Source organism: Scardinius erythrophthalmus (assembly GCF_964197995.2).
Source record: "Scardinius erythrophthalmus genome assembly, chromosome: 9".
Taxonomy (NCBI): domain Eukaryota; kingdom Metazoa; phylum Chordata; class Actinopteri; order Cypriniformes; family Leuciscidae; genus Scardinius; species Scardinius erythrophthalmus.
The window spans coordinates 35,437,292-35,459,706 of record NC_138229.1 but is presented as its reverse complement, the minus strand read 5'-3'; the positions used below and the strand labels follow the sequence as shown (position 1 = coordinate 35,459,706).

Genomic DNA, 22,415 nt, shown 5'->3' with positions numbered 1-22,415 from the left:
CAACAGGGGTAAACAGCTGCTGCATTGATGACGCAAACATGCCATGGTTCAGATTCAAAAATACAGTGTGAACACAATCCAACGAGGTCAGGGAAAAAGGGGGAGCAAGTGAACTCTGGTTTGGACCAGGCAATCGAAACAAGTGTGAAAGCAGCCTAAACAACATTAGTTAGAAGAGGACTTGATATGTGCAGTGAGTTCTAAAATCATATCAAGAAAACAATGACATACAATGTATGGGCATTCACTCGGGGACAAGTGCATTCATAACCTAATGTTAGTAACTTACTATAAACTCAACCTAATAAGTTCAATGTTTGGTCTTACACACAGAAACAACATAAAGTGAATTATATGTTGTAAAGGAATTTGTTAATTGGTTGTTTGCTGGTATTCAGGTATGTTGGAATGCACTTTAAAATATGTATTAAAGTAAGACACAAATAGCTTCTTTAATGGTGTTAGTAGTAAGGCTATTGTTAAAAATGCAACTATAAACATATTTCAGAGGCGCTTGTGGGCAAACCCTGGTATTCGGTTTATGCTGCATTTGTTTTTCAGAGTTCTCCCATCTGAGTTTGCTGCCACGTGCCGACAAAAACTCTCCCTTTTAAAGATTTTCTGTTCTTTTCTTGGAGACACAATTGGTCAAGGTCCCAAGGGCCTGAGTCTCTAGTAATCTGATCCATCACTTATCCCCTCCCATATCAGACTGGAAACGATTAGTCCCTTCCAAAGCTGAGCCACAGGCCCGTGTTTGTCCTCAACAATGGTCCAGGTGGAGAATAAAGGATTAATGGTTTTATCTTTTTGTCTGTTTAAACAGCATTCTTATCGATGGTCTTTTAGAATTACTTTACTGTCCACTGTATCTTTTTTGTGATTGTCTTATTAGTGAAACCACAAACTCAATTCAACTCAGCCCACAAGTTTCGGTGAAAGGCCCTCGAATGTTCACAACCCCAAATGTCTAATCTGGTCCAATCTGGTTTTGGTTTTGTTTGGTGCTTACTTGCAGGTGTGGACATCATAAACTCGCGTACACTCCTGGCAACTCACGTAGCAGCACCAGTGGAAGATGCAGTGGCATTTCTCCTTGCGTTTCTCAGTTCGAGTGTTGTGGCCTCGACCGCAACAGAGCAAGTCGCAGCCATCGATGCCGTGTGATGTCAGGTTACACATACGGTCACGGGTGCCAAAGGAGCCGGTTTCTGGGTTGGGTTCACAGAAGTTAGGGGAGCTTTCATAGTAGACAAGGTCAGTTTCAATAGGGGGCTTGAAGAAGGTGTACTTTGGCCGTAAGGTCTCGACCCATCCTCGTGATTCCCGATGTTTCTCCACCACCATTTCTGATGCGCTGTCATACTTATCCTTCATGTAGTCGCCTATCACCCGAAAGTCAGGCTGCGACCACCAGCAAGTTTTCACCTCACAGCTGCCCGAAAGTCCGTGACACTTGCATTTCAGGTACATGTGGTCAGTGATTGACTAGGGAAAAATAGGAAAACAGAATATAGATCTTAGCACTGTATTGCATGCTATATGTTTACCATAGAAGCAATTCAATTTGCAATTTTACGGTGAAAAAAAAACGGTGTTTTGTATGCTAGTCCCTTAGTTTCATGACCAGGCATTTGTAAATTATTCGAATTGACTTGTTTTCAGAAAGGATATGCTTATTCACCAGCAAGCAGCATAAACTAACCTAAGCATATACTAAACCCGAGCATAAACTAATCCACCAGAAAGCTGAATAAACTAATCTGATCCAGAGAGGAAAAGCATTTTGTTTTTTTCAGCAGGGTTTTGTTAGGACCAGGCCAACATAACCAGGAAAAAAGTGCTCACCACACGTCCAGCTTCGTTGTTGTGACGATTCATAGCAGATCGAGCGTCTGGCCGATTCTCACGAGCATCGGCAAACTCTCGGGATACCATGCTGCCAAAATCCACATCCTCACTGCAGCCACCCCACTTCCAGCCCTCGCCTGGTGGTCCTTTCCTCCGCGTGTCACAGCCGCAGATGGTGGCAGAGCCCTCGGAGCAAGCCCGCGTCACAGCGAATGCTACCCCCGCTGAGGCAATTGCATGGACAAATGCTGACTCTCTGGTGGCTATGGAAATGTACAGAGAAAACAATCAATGTTACATGAGTTACACCTCAGGACGTTATAGAGAAGTTATGGTTAATTGGGAGATTAAATTCTTTGTCAAGACATTATTGTCCCCATAAAAATACTCAATTCAATGAAACATCTTATGAGCATGTGGTTAAATTTGTAGGTAAAAGCAGTTCACTCAGGTCTCTTTGTGTACAAGGTGAGGCATTACTGAGGCATGAGTCAGGGAAGACCAAGCATATCCTTTCAGATAAGGTAAATACAAGGCTGACAAGTCTATAATTAGAAAGACTCAATTAAGCAACTCTGAGTTGGAGAAATAGACCCGTATTACTCATAGCTAAGACTCACTGTCGAATTGTGGTAACAAGACCCAGCGCGTTACTTTCAGAATTAATGTGAAGAATGAACAATGCAAGTTTTTGGTTGATTATAATCTCAAAGATGATCCAACATTCTGTCTAACAGGGGATTTTATGACAATTCTTGCTGACGAGGGCCCCATACAAACTTAAAAGCATTTTCCAAGAGACAGCTAATGAGGTTGGTAATTTTGATAAATACTCTGTGGTCTTGTGCAGTCTTGCACTTGCTGGAGAGAGGAAACGGCTATGGAGACGTGAATCAAGTCTTCCTTTGTTGCAGGTTTCAACTGGTTGGAGAAATCAAGGCTAGAGATAATGATGTTGCAAAACTGGCCACAAGTCTTTCTTATTCCTTAATGCTAATTATAATGACAAAGAGATTTGGAGCCTTTGAATGTTTCGATTGAAATTACCACCCAAAACAATGTTTCTTTGTTCTTAACTACAAAATAAAAACCTATATCATTTGCTGTTTTTTATCTGTAGCACAGATGCCTTTGATTTCTCTAGCTCAAACTAGCAACTTCTGCTTCCATATCCATCAACTAAATCATACAAAAACTGGGGGCCAATAGCCAGGTCTGAAAGGGCCATTAAATTACAATTTAAAACTAACTGAGTGGCCTATGTTTTATGATCAGGAAGCCATTAAATGTGGGTCAAATATGGCTGTCTGACAATAAAATGGCAGACTGATCTGGGGAATAAAGGAGAGACAGCATTGGGGGAAAGAGGGGGCAGATTAATATCCAGAGGAACAATGGATCAAAAATGGATAAATAGGAGACATAAAGACACTTTAGAGAGGTAGGGAGTCTTTACCTGAGAAAAGAATGCAGGTGAAGCCTGATTAGACTGATTATTTGTGACAACAGTTGGCCCCTGCGGCCCACCTTCTGGCTAACTTTGCTGGACGCTCACATGGCAAGTGGTCCCTGTTACCTGCTGGGATCCTGAATCCCCCATTGTGCTGCCACTGTCATGGTGAATTACACACACAAAAGCCCCCCGATATTTTATATGAAATTTGCCCTTGCCAGTGATTAGTGGGGACCAAGTTAAGTCATAGCAACAGAGAACTATGCATTGGCTGGACCCCACTTGTCGGCAGACGGGGAAATCCCCATTGAAATGGTTTAATAAAACAATCTAAAGGGCGTGTGAATTGTGAAAGGAGCTTTCTCTCTGGCTTAATCTTATGGTCGCCTAGATATTGTGTGGTGAGTTGGGCCCAGCAGGAGGCGGGGCTAAGGTCCCACCATCAACTCAGTTTGCCACACCCCATTCTTTCTTTCTTGGGCAGAGTTAATGATATGCTGGTGAGCAGACCTCCCCCATGCACAGTTAAACATGCATTTGATGAAAGGCATGGTGCTCTCAGTACATCCTAAATTGTAACAGTTTCTCCTCCTGAGGGCAGAGGTCATAACCCGGGTAGCCTGACCTCATGCAAAGTTGGTTTAGATGAGGGTGTTAGCATTAAAAGTCATGGGATTCCTTTACTTGACTTTGTGGTGGTGGCCAATGTGGTGATGGCCCTTAAGGAATTCCAATGAAAAGGGGTTTCATTGACACCCAGATGCAATTTTATTGCTTGTTAAATGTCATTTATTAAATGTCATGAAATTGCAAAGAAAAGCTATTTTGAACAAATATCACAAAGACAATATAGAGGTGCATGTACGTAAAATGCCACTAGGCCACAAAGTTATTTGTGTGTAAATAACCACTTTTCAGTTCAACTGTCTGATTTCAGTAACAACAGAAATCTCAAGTGACAGTAAGAACACGTTAATTCTGGTGTCCAGTTACAGCTCGCATGCGACTGGCAACGTTATCTGTTAAAGGTGTGTTCATCACACTCTTCTAGAACACCTGCGCTGACTCTCCTTTCATCGCGAGCGGATTCCAGTGGGCCATGTTTTGACACTTTGGTTAATGTAAATTAATGAGCGCTGATGCAGACGTAGCCCGGGGCAACACTGTAAAATAGAGAGATGAGGCTGAGATTGGAGAGGCAGTTTACCTTTGCAAAACAATGCAATACAGTAGGCATACAAAAACAAGCAAAGCTTGGTGGCAAAACAGACTGATTTTTCATGCATAAGTTAGTGACTAGGTTTCCAAAGAAAGCTGACAAATGGTGTGCATCAAAAAGGTATCAAAAATAAATACCTTTAAATGAGAAGTGTGCACTTTCTGCCCCTGTGTCCCCACTGAAATTGGGCAAAAAAAAAATGTTTTTTTCAGACAGGTTTCCAGAAAACTCCCCTCATCTGCCAAAGGACAAGCAAACAGAGCCCCCCTTAAATCATGTCATAAGTTGAGCCAGTGATTGGGATGCTTAAACAAACATTTTATGATAGCCATACAGGGCCAGACTGTTACTTCATAGGAGAAAATACATTTCTCTGCTATCACCTCAAATGCTGAAGAAACATTTCTGCTGAAAGTACCAGAGCAGATCTCAGACAGTTGTGTGATTGTCAGTAACAAGCCACTGAAGACCTATTAAAGATCAGCGCTCCATTCAGCCCAGCACAAAACAGAGGAGGAAACCGGCACATATCCGTCTGCACCGCAGACATTAACACCACCACACAATAGCACTAGCTCTGCAAAAGTGACAGCGTTAGTCACAAAGGAGCGAAAGTGAGAGGTGCTCTTCTTTAAGCTCTATGAAAAGCTTCTGAGCTTCGACGCGGTCCTTAAACCGCCCCCAACAAAGCACTTAATCTGCCCGCTTTGACCTCTCACATTATTAAGAGCTTCAGAAGCTTTAATCCAATCAAAATGATTTACTAAAGCCACCCCTGGATCCCGATGACTGACCTGGTTTAAACCTCCATCACCCCTGTCCCAGACCAATCTCCCCTTCAATTTAGACCGGAGGAGGGGGAACTGCAGGGGATATAGAGTGGCTATTAACACTACAATGGAGAAGACCTGAGCAGTCCTCCCATCATCAGTGACCCGCTTGGGCTCAAGCCCTCTCCATCAATGTAACAATTGCTTGAGAGTTTATTAAAAGCAATTGGCTCGGCTGACACCGCCTTCCACCGTAGCCGGTTCATCCCAACTGTGGCTCCTCGATGGGCTTTGGCCCCTTGTACCCTGACCCCTCGTTTCTCTAGGACAATGAGAGGGGAACTGATACAACAGTTGGGAATAAAAGCAGCAACAGGTAGCCAAAAGCCTATTAAACACATCTCTACTTTTTTCAAAATCTAGATATTCCAGAGCAATTGAACTGAAATTACGAATTGAAAATCTAACTATATTCTTACAGTAGCTTAGCTGTTTTAAAAAAGAGTAATTTTTCCAGTAGCTATACTCCACAAGCTACTTCTACAAAGTGTGATGGTGTTATGTGACATAATATTACATTGCTATTTTGTAATATGGTATTTCATACACAGCTTTAAGCCAAGTTTAAGCCGGTTATAAAAATAAAACCCCAAAACTGGCCTAAAATACCCCTTTTCTCACTGGGAAGTCTGATTTGCTTAAGAGAAGCAGTTTGTTTTTAAACCAGTTTAAAAAAAAAAGGTTCAATCCATTTTACTGAAACATTTTGTCTGTTTTTTATAGTGGTAAAATCAAAATATTCCTATTGTACAATCATTTTAATAGCAATGTTATATTTACTTAAATGTGGCTATTTATCACTGATTTCGACTGTTATATATATAAAAATAATAATAAATAAATCACTTAATAGTTATGTATTTAAAACTTATTAACCTCAAACTCACCAAATAGTTTGAACTGTAGTTTACTTCAATATTTATGAGTACCTTGTCAAGTTACAGTTGTATAATCTATGATCAATAGCATAGCAATAATGCTTACCTTAGCAAAATAGTTGATTTGGGATTTTTTGCTGAAAATGCCACCTCAAATCTACATAACCTTAAACTATGTGTTATGCACAGACTTGTGCCTCAGACAAGAATCCCAACTGATTAAAGACCAAAACAACACATTCATAACTTCACCTTAGACAAACACACAAGCTGGCAATGTAATCCATTTGAGCGGTGAAGTATGTCTGTTAATGTGTGCGTATTACACACACAGTGAGAGACTTCTGAAGTGCCTTTAAGGAGAGTCAGTGAGTTGCTGCTGGGAGATGCATTACTTTTACTGTGCCGGGACAAATGCAATGAGAAATGTGGGGATTCCCTTCGACAGAAACAAACAAAACATGTCCCACCCACTTTACACGCGTGCATCACTACATCTGTACAAACGGTCATAGTCCAGTGCACCTGACTAATGCCCATTGAGAGTGGGATTAGAGAGCAGCAAATAAATAATGTGCACAGAACAACAGAGTAATCTCAGCAATCAGAGCTGTGTGCAAACAGGGAGTTTTGTTGTAGTTGAGAAGCCATAATGTTACATAGCCACTGAACACAAAGAAACACAGAGTGAAATATGATTTTCAGCTAGCTTTCATTATGGGATGGATAAAGGCTGATCATATTCCTGCTCTTAAAAATGTAGAAACTGCGGCTTTTTGAAATACATTAGCAATTTTTTTTTTACATCTATAAGAATCAGCCAAAACATTTAAAAGCAGCATATGTATATTTGGAACCATCTGTTTTATAATTAATATTGCATAGTATAGACTGATTAATAAACCCATATCGGTTGACCACCATTGCAAAACAGTGATAACGTCCTGTATATATTTGGGTATGGTTGTTACCAGTGGCAATTCCTGATCTTCTTCAACTATCTCTAATTCCCATTAATACCCATAGACTCTCTTATCGTATTCCTACCTTTATCCAGCACTGGTCCGAAGATGGCCAGGTTATCATTGATAGTAGTGCAATTCCATCTGCGGCCACGGAACTGATGCTGACACTCTTGGATGCCGATTTTCACCCCCTCTGCCACACTAGGCATGATTTCCACATAGTTGCGGCAGAAGCGGAGCTGTTTGGGCACCAGACCAGGAATTGAGCTGCACATGATGGGCTGGGTACCCAAAGAAGTGTACTGGTGTCCCACCGCCAAAGACCTGCCGAGGAAAACATGGAGTTGAGCAACTGACTAGTACAAACCAGATTTTGGTTAGAACTTAATTTTTAATGTGCATACTATGTACTTACTAACTTGCTAATAACTTTGTACCAACCATGACTCCAACCGCAAACCTCTTTGGAAAATTGAGTGCAACTGCCTTTTTTCTTGCTTTCTCTTGCTTTTTTCTTTGCTAAACTTCATTGCTATCTAATTTATGAATGTTGTCTTGATTACCGACAAAATGCGCAGATTTGAAACAAATCTAGTAGCTTCTATGTGTATCTAGAGTGCAGAATGAATGAATATCTCTACTGAAAAGACCAAATTAGAACAGAAAGGCTAGTCAGCCTCTTCATGGTGGTTTGCTGATGGATTGACCTGTTTAGCACGAATGTGTCTGGTTGAGAAGGTTTACCCAGGTATTCTCTCTGGTTTGGCTAGTTAAGTAGCCTGTCAGTACACAAGCATTCAATGCTGCGGTCCTACATCCAAACCGGAACATTTGATGCTCATATTTCAGATGGAATTTTAGCTTAAAACACAGACCCTTCTTTACTAACTACACATGCTTACAGTATTATAACGGGTGTATCATTTACAAGGTTGGCTGAAATAGCCAAAAACAGCGTAATACGATCAAAGTGTGGTGGACTTGTGTGGACTCAAGGTCTCAAAAGGAGGAGATCAATTGGCATTGACACTTTGCGTTGTATATGTACCACAGCAGTTCAAAACATTTTGCAGTAAGAACTACTGTGGCTTGTATTGTTTGAACCTGTCAAAGGCATTGAAGATCTTTTGCTTTGTGGGAGGGGTTCAGATAAAGCCATAACACATTGCTAAGTGGTAAACAAACATAAAAGAGCCAGCTGAGGCAGGAGTAGTATACTGATTAAGGATTCACAGTGCGCGACAGGCACCTTGTCATTAAGGGCCACCGACATCCTTAAACTGTCCAAAAGTGAAATAGGTCTGTGGCTTCCTGTAATGACACAGTGTGCACTGGTCTGGCTGAGCATCAGAGGATAGTTTGAACTCGACCATTCTTTGATGACACACGGCTCAGATGTGACATGTGCTGACATGTTTTTCACTTACAATTCAGAGTTTCCATTGCAATGTTGTGGAAAGTTTGTCAGCTGTCAGTACTATTGGTGCATTGCTACTGTTTCCAACATTATCTGAGAACTGAACTGAGCTGGATGATGACATCACGGTTTTCTCCATAGCGGCTATATATATATAAATTAACTAAATTAATACCTATTTTACAACAAAAATGAACCATCACTGAACTTACTTAAGCTGGACTATGACACTATTTTCTTCTAGAAACAAACTTTGTTGCATTATTTTCCTGTTATCACTGTGAAGCTGCTTTGAAACAATCTGTATTGTAAAAAGTGCTATGTAAATAAAGGTGACTTAACTTGACTGTTTCCAGGTTATGTCATCAATTTCAAATATAACAATGTATCCTAACTCTACCCTAATTATAAAAAAATTAATTAAAAAATACATGATTTTACTTGAAGTACTGCATTCGATGTGCTAACAACTCATGTTAAGAAAAAGACTCATTACAACACTTTTGAAGATTTCAGAAATCAAAAAATCCCTTTAAAACAAGCCGTATCCAACAGTTGTCTCTATCTATAGAATAAACAAATGTAATTTCTACCTGAATAACTTAGTTCAGGCAAGAATAAAAAAATTCAAAAGTAAATTCTAGATTAAGTGAAAATATCAATGTTGTAAAATTAAGTAAAACATACCCAACTTTTTGATACCAGTGTTCCCCTCATGCACTGGGGAATGAATAATTAAGGCAGTAATTATTATCTTCTATTTATGTTCGCTGATCATTGTTTAAATGTGAATAAAAGCCTAAATTAAATATGTTCATCATATAAGGCAATCGAGTCTCTTCAGAAAATTTGGACTAAATTGCTCAATTCATATGGAATAGTTTTTGCGATCTCTTTATGAGTTTTTTGAAGCGTCAAAGTGGAGATGTCTATAGAGTGTCCAGAAAGTTCTCAGATTTCATAAAAAAGATCTTCATTTGTGTTCAGATGATGAACACAAATCATCTTACGGGTCTTACGGGTTTGGAATGACATGAGGGTGAGTAATTAATGAGAGAATTTTTATTTCTAGGTAAACTATGCCTTTAATAAAGTTGTATTTTTTACTGTTTTTCATCTGAAATTACTCGGTTTTATTATTGTTTTAGTTGTTAAGTTTAGTTACTTGCTGTTTAATGACATCTGGGGCCCTATCTTGCACCCAGCGCAATGGACTTTGTACACCGACGCATGTATCATTCCTATTTTGCACCCGCGCAAAGCGCGCTTTTCCCTCCACAGAAGCACGTCGCTAAACTAGGGAATGAACTTGCGCTCTCGGGGCGGTTCAGCGCAAAAAAGGAGGCGTGTTCCGGCGCAAACGTTCCTTCATGCTATTTTGCAGGTTTAGAAAACAATTGCGCCACTAACCAGGAAAAAATTGTTTAAAGTCAGTGGCGCGTTGCGCATGTTATTCATAAGCTATTTTAAGGGCGCATGCTTGGCCATAATCGATGTAGAGTGTGCACAACGCGCACTTTGATTCTCTCATCTACACAGAAGCAGCAGTTTTCATTTTTGCAAATCATACATTATTACCATAGATAGATAGATAGATAGATAGATAGATAGATAGACAGATAGATAGACAATTTATTATAAAAGCATACCTCTAGCTTACACATTTACCCAAATTATCATACGCCTTTTTAACCGAAGTTAATTTGGGTGGGTTTCTCCATCCCCAACGTCCCTGACGAGAGCATTGCTCTCCTTGGCTGTGAACCGCTCCTGGCGCGCGCCTGGCAAATCCGCCGTTATGATAGGAATCCGCTTTAGAACAAGCGCGCCTGCTCTTAAAGGGAATGTGAGATGACGCTCTGATTGGTTTATTTCACGTTACGCCCAAACCACACCTATGAATAATGAAGCTCTTCAGACCAACCCATTTTAGATTTGCGTCTGGCGCAAGAGTCATTTATCCCGCCAGGAAAATAGCAACAGCGCCAAGACAAGTTTGTTTGAGTAAAATGTACTTGAAACAGAGTATTGCAAAGTAAGCAAATTTTAACTGCCAAGCTAAGTACTTATTTTATTTGTTAATTTTACTTAACTTAGTTAAGTAGATTTGACTTGCAAAAGAAAAATTAAGTAAATTTCACTTATTTTCTTTTTTTTTTTCAGTGTTGTTCTTTTTGGAGAACAGGTGAACCAGGTGACAGCACGGTATTTTAGATAAACAACTAAAAATTACAATGCAATAGTAGTGTGGAAAGTAAATGAGTGTAACCTCTATGAATGAAAATGAGCGCAGCGGTTTCTGATGTACAGCACAGAGCATTTGAAGTTGTCGCTGCAAACAGACACATTGCAAGCTGATTTCCTGTAAAGGCAGCGCTAAAAACGTTAGATGCACAGAAATACATAAGCAGAAGCCTCATTCATTAAGGTGTACGTATTCAGACATCCTCAGTGTCAGTTTTCAAACATTCACGCAAGTGTGTTGTAGATGGGTTCTACAATATATTTTTCGATGGATTTCAAAAAGTGATGGAGACAAAATTGCAAAGAGGCAAAAAGTGTTGGGAGCATGTCCCGCCTGTCCGCTGGTGGGACAGCGGACAAAAAAAAAGGTGCTGTTTGGATTTAAATAGACAAATGCTTAAGAGTCTATGATTGATTGGATCATTATTGCAGTGATTTTTCTGTTTATAGCATGTTATATGTTTGGCAACAGTTCTTCTAACCCTAATTGATGGAGTGTGTAGCTTTTCATTTCTTAAACAACTATGTAGGAAGACACATCATGGCCTTATTCCAGGATGACAATGTCAAGATTCGTCAGGCTCAAACTGTGAAAGAATAGTTGTGAGGAGCATGAAGAATAATTCTCACACATGAATCTGCTCTTTTTTTTTTGTTTTTTTTTTTGGGCAATGTAGTTTGGACACAAATCCGGTTAAAGCACCACCCACCCCTGTTTTTATCCCCAAATACAAACAATTTCATCTTTGAAACAAAAACAGATGTTGACTTCACTGAACACCTCTACAAAAATGACAAATGACAAAAAAGTATGCTAAACATTTATGTTTAAACATTTTGGATATTAAATATTAACATATTTATTTGCTTGAAATTTGACAAATGCTTGACAAATGAAAGGGACCTGTCTGTAAAGGTGTGAGCAGTCTCAATTAGCTGTGTGTGTTGACCTGTGTTATGAGCTGATTACTAATCACAACAAGTGGTCCCCTCAGTGACCCCTGACCTGTAGTGATTAGACCTGAAGGGCTCTCTCAATAACAAAGACTACGCCACTCCCTCATCAGCTGATGTGCCACCAACCAGTTCCTATACCTGCTGCATTCCACATCACTTCCTCTCTTCCATTGTTCTGGAGGGAAGTTATGGATCTCTGGCTGTAAAGGAAATGAATGGTGACTTTGATCAACTATGTTGGCCTAAAGCAAATCACTAATTTCATTGTATGTCACTGTAGTTCATTAATTGGAACTTTGTAAAAGAGTACAAAAAGTACTTGTGCAATCATGCTCGAGAAATGTGAACTAAAGAAGTACACATACTAGCCATTGCTAGGCAGCTAACAACTTCCTTGTTATTCTGCGGCATGGTGTACTCTTTGATGTCATTTCTATCACCGCTCTAGTCTAAACTGACTTCAATAGGTTATGCTTTGTATAAGTTGATCCCTAGCATTATTTTACTATGAGTCAGGCATTTTTACATCTTTCTTAAAGAGGAGCTTAATCTGAATTTTACTTTAAAGACTAAGAGAGCACAAAACAAGAGGGAACTTGAAAGAAACTGGCTCGAGAGAAGATCCTAACCTCGTCTAGCAGGGTGTAGCGAAACTATGAGGATTTGTTCACTAAGTAACTCCTATTACAATTTGACCTTTTTTTAGCCTTTGTCAGTCCTTCGCCTCAGGGGCCAAGTAGCCTCTCAAACCAATGGCATGGGACGTTTACGTCCCCCCGCCCACCCTGTCTGTCTCACACTCTTACATGCATTTCTTTTACATGCATACAAATACACAACCAACTTCAGAGCTACCCAAGGGCGGAACTAGAGGGCCACCATTGAACAAAGCTTGGCCACACCAACACATCTGGCATTTCTGTCTCTTTTTCTTGGCAAGAATTGAGTTTATTTAGATCTAGAACTATCCTTTTTTAACCATAAAACACGAGGGACCTTTCAGGCACGTGCACCAACTTCACAGTGCCAGGAGCAAGTCAAGCGAACACGGAAATAAGCACAGGTGCCAAAGGAGCTTCAGAAGATGAACGGTGAACAGCGAACAGTAGTTGTACAAGAGGAAGGAGAAGTTGGGTTAATACAACATGATTAAAAGGTGGAAATGACTAAAGCAGTGTCAAAACTTTGCATGCATGTATGTAATTGTTATATATGATTGTATTCCTGTAGCTCAAACAGTAGAGAATCGCTGAGATTGGTTCGATTCCCAGGGAATTCATGAACTGATCTAATGTACACCTTGAATGCAATGTAAGATGGTTTCGATAAAAGTGCTGCTAAATGCATAAATGTAAATACTGAAGAACATGTCTCTATAATAAAATAAAAGGCTATGTGAAATCACAATATTGTCATGGGTAGCGTGTGTAAAAAGGCTGTGCAGGTGTGTAAACGAAGACGAAAGTCTTTTAGGAGTCTTCCTACCATTGTCCGGGAAGCATACACACTCTGTCAGTTCAAAGCTAGATTAAAGACACATCTCTTTGACCTAGCATTCACATAGCACATTATAGACTTCTATAATTCAATGTTAGGCTGCATAGATTAGGTCAGCTGGAACCGGGAACACTTCCCATAAATCCTGATGTACTCGTTACATCATAAGAAGAATGGCATCTACGCTAATTTTAGTGTCTTTGTTTATCCCGAGGTTTTCCCGCAGCCTGCCGGATCCAGGCCGTATCCAGATCTGATGAAGGACCTTCGCCTGGACCCGATGACAACGCAGTGCTGAAGTGCCAACTAGTCTCTCCCTATGGAGGATCCCTTTACCACTCTACAGATAAAGCGTTGTCGGAAAACTCAATTCGCGTATCACCCCGAAATGATAAAATAAAATAAAATTCTGTATCAAAAATGATAAGGAAACGCCAGTACTTTGTTCAGGCTTGGTTTGTAGGGAATTCCAAACCTGCGCACATATATTCAAACGCACATAACTATAGAACCAATTCTTAATGTGCATGTGAACGCCATCAGCATTTCTCAAAGGTTCGCGTTTAAGGTCTGTGTAGAGAGAATGGTGTCGTCTTAGCGGCCCCTAATTTAATAACAAATGATCGTTGCGATGGAAGCGAATCAATCAGAACTAACTTTAGCTGGAAAATAACTTTATTAAAGAACCGCTATAAAGCCAAAACAATTTCTGTTACCTTAAATTATACGTTTATCTCTGTAAAGCTGCTTTGAAACAATCTACATTGTTAAAAGCGCTATATAAATGAAGATGACTTGACTTGACTTGACGAAAGAGATTCAAAATAATCTCTTTTAATGACAACATTCAGGAGAATAGGGAGATATCCAAACTACACACAACGTAACATAAACGAGAACGGACAAGGAATGTCGTTGGCCACAGGGTAGAGTCGAAGGTTCTGGGGACCACCCTGGGGACGGCCACTAGAGATGGAGACCCAGGAGGAGCTGACACACCAAAGAGTCCACTGGCACTGGAGACTGCAGCGACGAGCTTCCGAGGTGGAACATGGGAAACTGAAGACTGAGGTGGAACCAGTGGGACTGAGGAAGAAGACGGAGCCAGACTGAACCGAAGATGACATCTGACCAAGCCTGTGGGACGAGGGAGCCCGGTGGAGTCGTAAGGATGATGATTTCCGATGGAGCCGAGGGAGGGAGGAGCCAAGGTGGAGCCGACAGGTTGACAGGCCACGGTGGAGTGATGGGTACTGATGCTGGAGCTGGTGGCCTGAAGTCCTGTGGCAGATCCACACAATACTGTGCAGAGTATTATAGAATACAGAGGAGGTGGGGCTGAGGAACCGACAGTTAAAGGGAGAGGGAGAGGGAGGCTGGGAGGGATCACAGGAGATACAGGACTGGACGGAAATAGCGGGGAAACAGGCAGTTCAGGGCTTGGTGGAACCAGACACCAGCCATGTTGGTGGAACATTATTTTTGTAAAAATTAAGCACATTCCACACCCCCTCCCCTAATTCTTCTTATTATGAATGCATATTACTTTAGAGATTTTTGTTTTTACTTTTTTTTTCTACTGTATTTTTTACATGAAAATGGAGAAACAGGGGAGTAATATCCACAAACGCCTCCAACAGTCTGAAAAATGTTCCAGCAACCATAGCGAACACATCCACCACGAGCCCTCGAACTCCACTTACCTCGAACTCCACTTAACATGATGTTGCGGGCTCACACAACTGGTCAGACACACTATTGTGTCACATTGGTTGAGCTAATTGATGTAGAACAGATGAATATAATGATTAAATCATTTATTAAAGTAATCAATTTATGATAAGTATAAGGTACACATTTATATGTAATTTTTAACTGTAATTTAATGCACAAATAAATGCGAGCACTGTGCATTTATACTCAAAAATTGGTGCCGATTTTGCATTAGTTGGTACAGTACACATAAAAATGGAATACATTTGAGTGTGCATAAAATTACTAAATTTACATGCATTGGCATTTATGTCCTGTCGGCTGCTGACTTTGTCATATTCCCTTTCTTGCACATTATATTAAGTGTCTTCAGCTTCTATGTACTAATGACTAATGATCATGTAGATTAATCATTTGATATCAACATACATGAATGTAATTACATCTGTAATTAATTTTTGTGATTACTCTATTGACCCTTCCCTTACACCTTAACCCACCCTTAAACCTACCCATACCACCAAACCTGTTTCTAGCCTTACCCGTATCTCACCGCAATAGCAGCAAAAGTGTTTTGCAAAACAATATGAACACAAATAAGTACATTGTACCAAACATTTTTTTATGTAAGTACGTAGTAAAGACACCTAATATAAAGTGTGATCCATATTTTTCCTTCTCTTGCACTGAGAATGTTAAATATTGAATGTTTTATTTTTCAGTTTCATGTTTTTGAAACAGACCCTACAGTCTAACCCAGAGTTACTGAAGAGTTCATTGGCTATATATTCTTCAATAAAGGCTGAATAATCTTTGAACTATGTAGCTATCTGCATCTCATCCATGAGGATGCAATGATAGAAAACTCTAACCCCATGAAGCTTATGGGGGTGTTGAGAACCAGAACCAAGCTGACTGAGCAAGTTGAGCTTTAACTGTAGCATGAGCTTCTTTTCTATTAATATGCCTGGAGGTGAAGTCAAGTCACTTTTATTTATATAGCGCTTTATACAATTGTTTCAAAGCAGCTTTACAGTGATAACAGGAAAATTATGCATTTTCGGCTGTTGTTCAGCTAAAGTCAGTTCGGTGTTGATTCAGTTCCGTTGTAAAGAAAATCAATTATTAAATTAGTTAATTTCATCTATAAAGCAGTTCTGCAAAAAAAATTATGTCATTTTTGAATAAAACAAAAATGGCCAAATTCACACAGTACTATTGAATATATTCCATCTCTATCTCAATTACAATCAAGTACAATTAATTGTGTTCAGTTGAGTTGTAGGCACTAAAACAGACAAGTGCTTTGTAGTTAAATTTATTTTAATGTTGAACTGATGTTGACATTTCTGTGCCACCCCTATGAAAATATCCTGGCTCTGCCAAATGACTGCAAATGACTAGAACAATAGGATAAGTTGCACAAAAATATCCATTGGTTGCATTTAACCCCAAAATAAAATAATAATAATAAATTCCCTCTTTTAAGCCTATTTCAGGCATGTTACATTTTTTTTTTTTCATTGTTTTACAATGCAAATGTGACATTATTTTTGTGTCAATTAAGCACATTTCACACCCCTTCCCCTAATCTGTCTTATTATAAATGCATTCTACTTTTGAGGGTTTTTTTGTACTTTTTTTGTACTGTATTTTACATGAATAATAAAAAAAAACTACATTGTAATCACAATGTTTCATTTAAATCAGCATAAATTATGTATACAACAAATCATGATGATGTTGTAATGTAGTACAACAAATCATTACAACAAATCATTGTAATCAGAAAGAGATTCACAGTTTCAAATAAATGAGATTCATTATTTCTTATTTCTTTATTTTGAACTGGACATATTCTTGAGAGGTTTCGTTACAAAGGCAAAACGAGACTCTTACAATCATTTCACCACAGGTAAGTCTTGATTAAGTGTTTTCCTTAACCAATGAAAAGTGACTTAGAGTAATATTAGATCATTAGGCTAACTGTTGCCAAGCAACTTATAGAATTCAATATGATGCCAGAGGTGTGCATGCACTGAAAGTTTCAATTATGGATCATCCAATCATTTTTACAGCTAGAACTATCTTCTACTCTTTTTTTTTAAAGCTGGCAAACTGTTTGTGGGTTCCATCAAGCGTGGACAGCCCTCAGGTATACTGCAGTCAAGACTAAAGTGATAATTAATAGGCTCTGTTGACGGCTAGAATCACCACCTCATACTTTGTTATTGTACTTTGCCAGAAGCTGATAAATTTGAGACGTCACCAACGCTGAGTGAGGTGAACAGGTGTTTCAATGACATGTCCTCATGCTCAGCTGTCTTGGGCGTGTGTCTGCCTCGGTCATCTGTTGTAGCTCATGATATTGAGATCATCATTTAGTAAGAACGAAGAACTCAAACCAACACAACAGAGATCGGAGTGTCTTAACACACTGGGCAAACCGGATTCATTGTTAATGTATCGCTGCACTGAGATTGGATTGCTGGTATTTCTTAAACAATGATCTGTAGATATTATCAATCAAATGCAACACAAGCATCTATAAGGTTGTCTTAATTTGCATCAGGTGTGTGGAACTCATGGCATTCCTTGAACTATGCGCTTGTGCAAAGTTGCCATATTTTTTGTGATATACCAAACGAAAGTATGACCAAACTGACATCCTGCCTCCACCCCGGAAGAACAGTATTGTCTTTACATCCCCCAAATCTCTTAAAGCCAGGTAATTAAAAGACAAAAGGACAGAAATGAACATATCCATTTGCTCTGGAGTCTTAGATATATTTGCTCACTTTTCATCTGAAGTGTATCCAGTCTAGGTTTTAATGCATATTTCAGCAAGCCCAAGCAAGTGCACCTCTGAATTACCACTTTACTTGTAGGCCCCGGGGCCACAGAGCCGACTTTGACATCAAGAGAGAAGTGTTTGGGAGAAGGAATGTGCGGCAAGCTTTCACCTCCAGGTATTTATCTTTTAAGGTGGAGCGCAGGGGGTGGTGTTTAGGGTGCAGTCAGGCAACACCATCTCATAAGGAGAAGAAGGAAGCCATGAACCTGGTCTCTATTCCTGATCCACGTCAAAAACTTCCTTCATAGCGGCCGAAGCAAAAATGTAACATTAGGTTATGGGTTAGATGTTATTAGCTGGTATAAGTATAGATTTTATATATATATATATATATATATATATATATATATCTATATATATATATATATATATATATATATATATATATCTATATATATATATATATATATATATATATATATATATATATATATATATATATATATATATATAGTATTAGCTGGTTATTAGTATAGATACGCTTTTGTATACCAATACTTTTAAGGTCTCCCCTGCATGGACATGGGCAGTCTTGCGGCAGGTTATCATATCACATATACATAACTCTCTCAGCTGGAGAACCGCAGGCCACCCTGCTGAGGTAAATTGCCCAGTGATTTCAGTATGTTTTCACGTATGTCCCTTCTGTTACGGGAAACCGAAACTCTGTGACTTATTGCACTTGATTCTTAAAAGAACAATCTATCTACATCAAATCCAACAAACTTCAATGACTTTATTCATACCTTATTTATGTCCGAAGCTGATTGTTTTAACCAAGATAAATGGGTTCACATTCAGCCAAAAGCAAATTTGAGCAACAACAAAAAACAACCCCCCCCCCCCAAAAAAAAACAAACCCTTCATATATTTTTTTTTATATTTTTATAAAAATAATAATAATAATAAAAAAACAGCATAGAATGATCTAGGTCAAACTAGACAGTTTTCTGATAGGCCTACTTCTAAATTCTCACATTTTACCAATAAGCTGGTGTTGAGGCTGGAGCTGAAAAAAACGTGTGAGGCAATGCACATTCTGTACAGCTTGACAGATATATATATATATCGATTGGTATAGATAGCTTTATACCTCAGTGTTTTTATAGCTTATTGTATCTTCTATCATTAGACAATTTCATACCTTTATGGTAAGTGTAGCACTTGTATTGCGCACCCCTGAGTTCCCTTGTGAAAAAGAAGTACACTTTTGCATATTTTTCAAACATTCTTGTAATGGAAATAATGAACTTAAATGCTAAATGTACTGTTTTTGGAGACCTAATTTTATGTTATTTACAATCAATGGAAATGTATTAAAATTAAAATTTATATTTAATGCAATTAAAAAAAATAAAAAGAGTGTTTTGACCCACTTGAGTATGGGAGTTAAGTACACTCAATTGTATTGCTTATATTGTGTACAGGGCTTTGAGAAGCTGCTTTTAAAGGTGCTTTACAAAATAAAGTTCATTATAATTATTATTATTATTACACCTTTATATGTAATTTCATAATTACTTCTATTGTCTTTGAAATATGGTTAAAGTGTAAAAGAGTTGAATGGACAAGCATTTATGCTTTAATGTCATTTCTGTTAAAACTTGAATAACTTGAAATGTAATCTCCAATAACTAAAGTTATTTGATAACTACACAACAGTTAACATTATAAGAAAGTGCTTTACATGTGCTTTAGCATGTTAGTAAACACAATGAAATAAGTGTACTTTTTAAAGCATAGATTATTAAAATATAACGAGTTCTTTAAATTAAAACTTTTCATTTGACTTTAATACAAAGTGCACTTTTTAAAAGGGAACTGTTTTAAGAAACTCTCTTTAAGTCCACCTAAGAGACCTTATTTCATTAAAATTATATTATGTGCAAGTGCAGTTAAAGGCTATATACTTTCAAGTTTTGAAGTACAAGACAAGTGCACTTTCAATACAATGAAGTGTACTTCTTTTTCACAAGGGTTGGCTACTCATTATAAGCAACAGAAGTTTCTGGATGCTGTTCTCTGAATTGGCATTGTGAATGAGAAGGAAAGCACGGCTTTTAAAATCTCAAGAGGGTCAGACAGACAACAATTAACAAAAAGAGTGGTCTGGACTGTGACTAATGACCTACTCAATTACAGCTTTTACAACCACTGAGAAAACTCTGCTTTATTGTCTTGCCTCCCTGAAACAATGATATTTTAGGCGTACGAGTGAAATCTGTTCAAGAAAACACCTTGAATGTTTCTGTCAGGTATGAAGTTATGACTTATGTGTGAAATTTTTGTACATGCATTTAGTTATATTTCATGGCAAATACCTTCTGTTAAATTCTTTTAAATATAGTCTCAAATGATTATGCAATTATGCATATTCTTAACAATAAATAATTTTCCAACCTTCTCAGTTACAATTGCCTATTTATTTTATTATTACTACAGGTGTTTTTATTTAAATTACAACAACTAAGCGTTCAATTGCCAATGAAATAATGTTAATAAAAATACAATCCAAAAGGCCTAATTTAAATTCAGATGAAGTTTATCTCTGATTAACGAAACAAACTGAACAGCTACACTAACAGCATTGATCTTTTCCAACTATAGTAGGCTATGAGTTCCATGCTTAGGTTTTATTTACTTAAGTCTTCTATTGGAGAAGTTCCAGCCTGTCATAAAAGATATTAATGGCAATTAATCTGAATCACTGAGAATGTTTTTTTCTTTTTTTAAAACTTTGTAATAGTTGAAAACAAATTAGCCTATAGGCTACTCACTCTTTCGATAAATCAATTGCACATTTTAACAAACAAATTAAACATGAGTTGTTACACATTTGTCATAGGTCAATGTTGATAAAAGTTGATCCAACAATTTACTTACAGTAGCTTACTCCAAACTATTAACAGGTGCACGACAGACAGACAGACAGACAGACAGACAGAGATAGATAGATAGATAGATAGATAGATAGATAGATAGATAGATAGATAGATAGATAGATAGATAGATAGATAGATAGATAGATAGATAGATAGATAGATAGATAGATAGATAGATAGATAGATAGACATCGCGTAATCTATCATCATATCATCACCAGTTCAGCTGACGTCACGGACATTTTCAATCCCCAAATCATTGTCAAGTTGAAAGCTTGTCATTTACCCTTTCTAGACTAGCAAACTCATTGTAGGCTATTTCACATAGAAAGGTTAAAAAGGTAATAAAACTTACCACCATATCGGGTAGCTTGCCATGACACGCGTGAGCCCACAAAAAAGAAACAGGAAATATCCAAGATATATCATCCTTTAAAAAGTTAGGCTTAAACAGACACGCACGCACACACGCACGCACGCACACACACACACACGCACACACACATACACACACGCATACACACTCGCCCGCGTGTGTCAATAAGAGAACACGAGATGATTATGAGCGATATTTCTCTCCGATAATCCTACAGCCTTCTTCTGTGCGCGTTCATGAGGCACATATTAAAGTTGAGAACGGCTTTTCATTCGGACCCAATCACAGGCTTTTGCCACGGGCGAAATTCTGATGATAGAGTCACTCAGTCAGCCTGAACCGCAATGCTCAGGACACTCACTGTTTTAATAGTTATTGGGACATGCAAGGCTTTCTGTGTTATATATATAAGGTTGTCTACGGGTGGGTGGGGGGACCCCTGTGGATTGGGTAGCTATAACAACCTGTCCGGATTTCACCCCCCGATTTAAAGCCCCTCATATGCAAAAATGAAAAACGTGTGAATTGCTCGCTTGCCTCGTGTTCGTTTTTCTTGCTGTCCTGTAGCATATTGCTTTTTTCGCTCTGTTCAAATTATTCGATTTAATCTATTTTCTTTTAATTTAATTTTTATTTTATTTTATAAATGTTTAATGTAGGCTATAAATGCTACATCTAGGCTACACAAAGCAAATGCCCAGCTGAAGATAGAAGTAAATAGGCTATATCAGGTGTTTTCTTTCCAATTCAAATATAAAATCCAATTAAAACATTTACAAAAATATTTAAAATAATACTCGAGTTAAAACTAAAAACTGTACGTTTGCCTTATAAGATCATGAAATTGTTAAAGTTTTTAACAATTGTTAATCGTAATGATTATAATATGAAGGGGGGAAAAAATATATAGGCCTAGGCCTGCCTATATTATGCTATAGCCTACTATAGGGCATTTTTTCAATGTCGCATTTCCCAAATCGGAAACTTTCTTTTAAGCGGTTGCAGTATTTCTTTCACGTGTTGTTTTTACGACTGGAAGTGTATTCATCCTGTGTATTCATATTCATTGATCCTACACACCTGATCAAATGCGGTTTGTGGTGGAATAGGTCCTTTATCTATAGATCTAAAGGATAAGCTCAAATCAAGTAGAGTAGGCTATAGGAAATGTTGATGAATGAATGAATGAATGAATGAATCTTTCGTTCTCCCTCATTATAACGTCTAAAAATATAATAACTAACTTGCAGATCTAATCAGAGAATTCTTTCCGACTATT

The 22,415-nt window shown here is 38.3% G+C and overlaps 1 protein-coding gene across 1 annotated transcript; it reads right to left on the bottom strand.

The window, feature by feature from the left end:
- Positions 1–327: 327 nt before the first annotated feature.
- On the bottom strand, positions 328–21,210 carry wnt3a (wingless-type MMTV integration site family, member 3A). The gene is made up of 4 exons (XM_081374088.1): positions 21,116–21,210; positions 7,279–7,520; positions 1,849–2,114; positions 328–1,488 (listed from the first exon to the last, which is right to left on the bottom strand). The coding sequence occupies exons 1-4, from the start codon at positions 21,187–21,189 to the stop codon at positions 1,009–1,011; spliced, it is 1,062 nt and encodes a 353-aa protein (XP_081230214.1). The 5' UTR covers positions 21,190–21,210; the 3' UTR covers positions 328–1,008.
- Between the last annotated feature and the right edge of the window lie 1,205 nt (positions 21,211–22,415).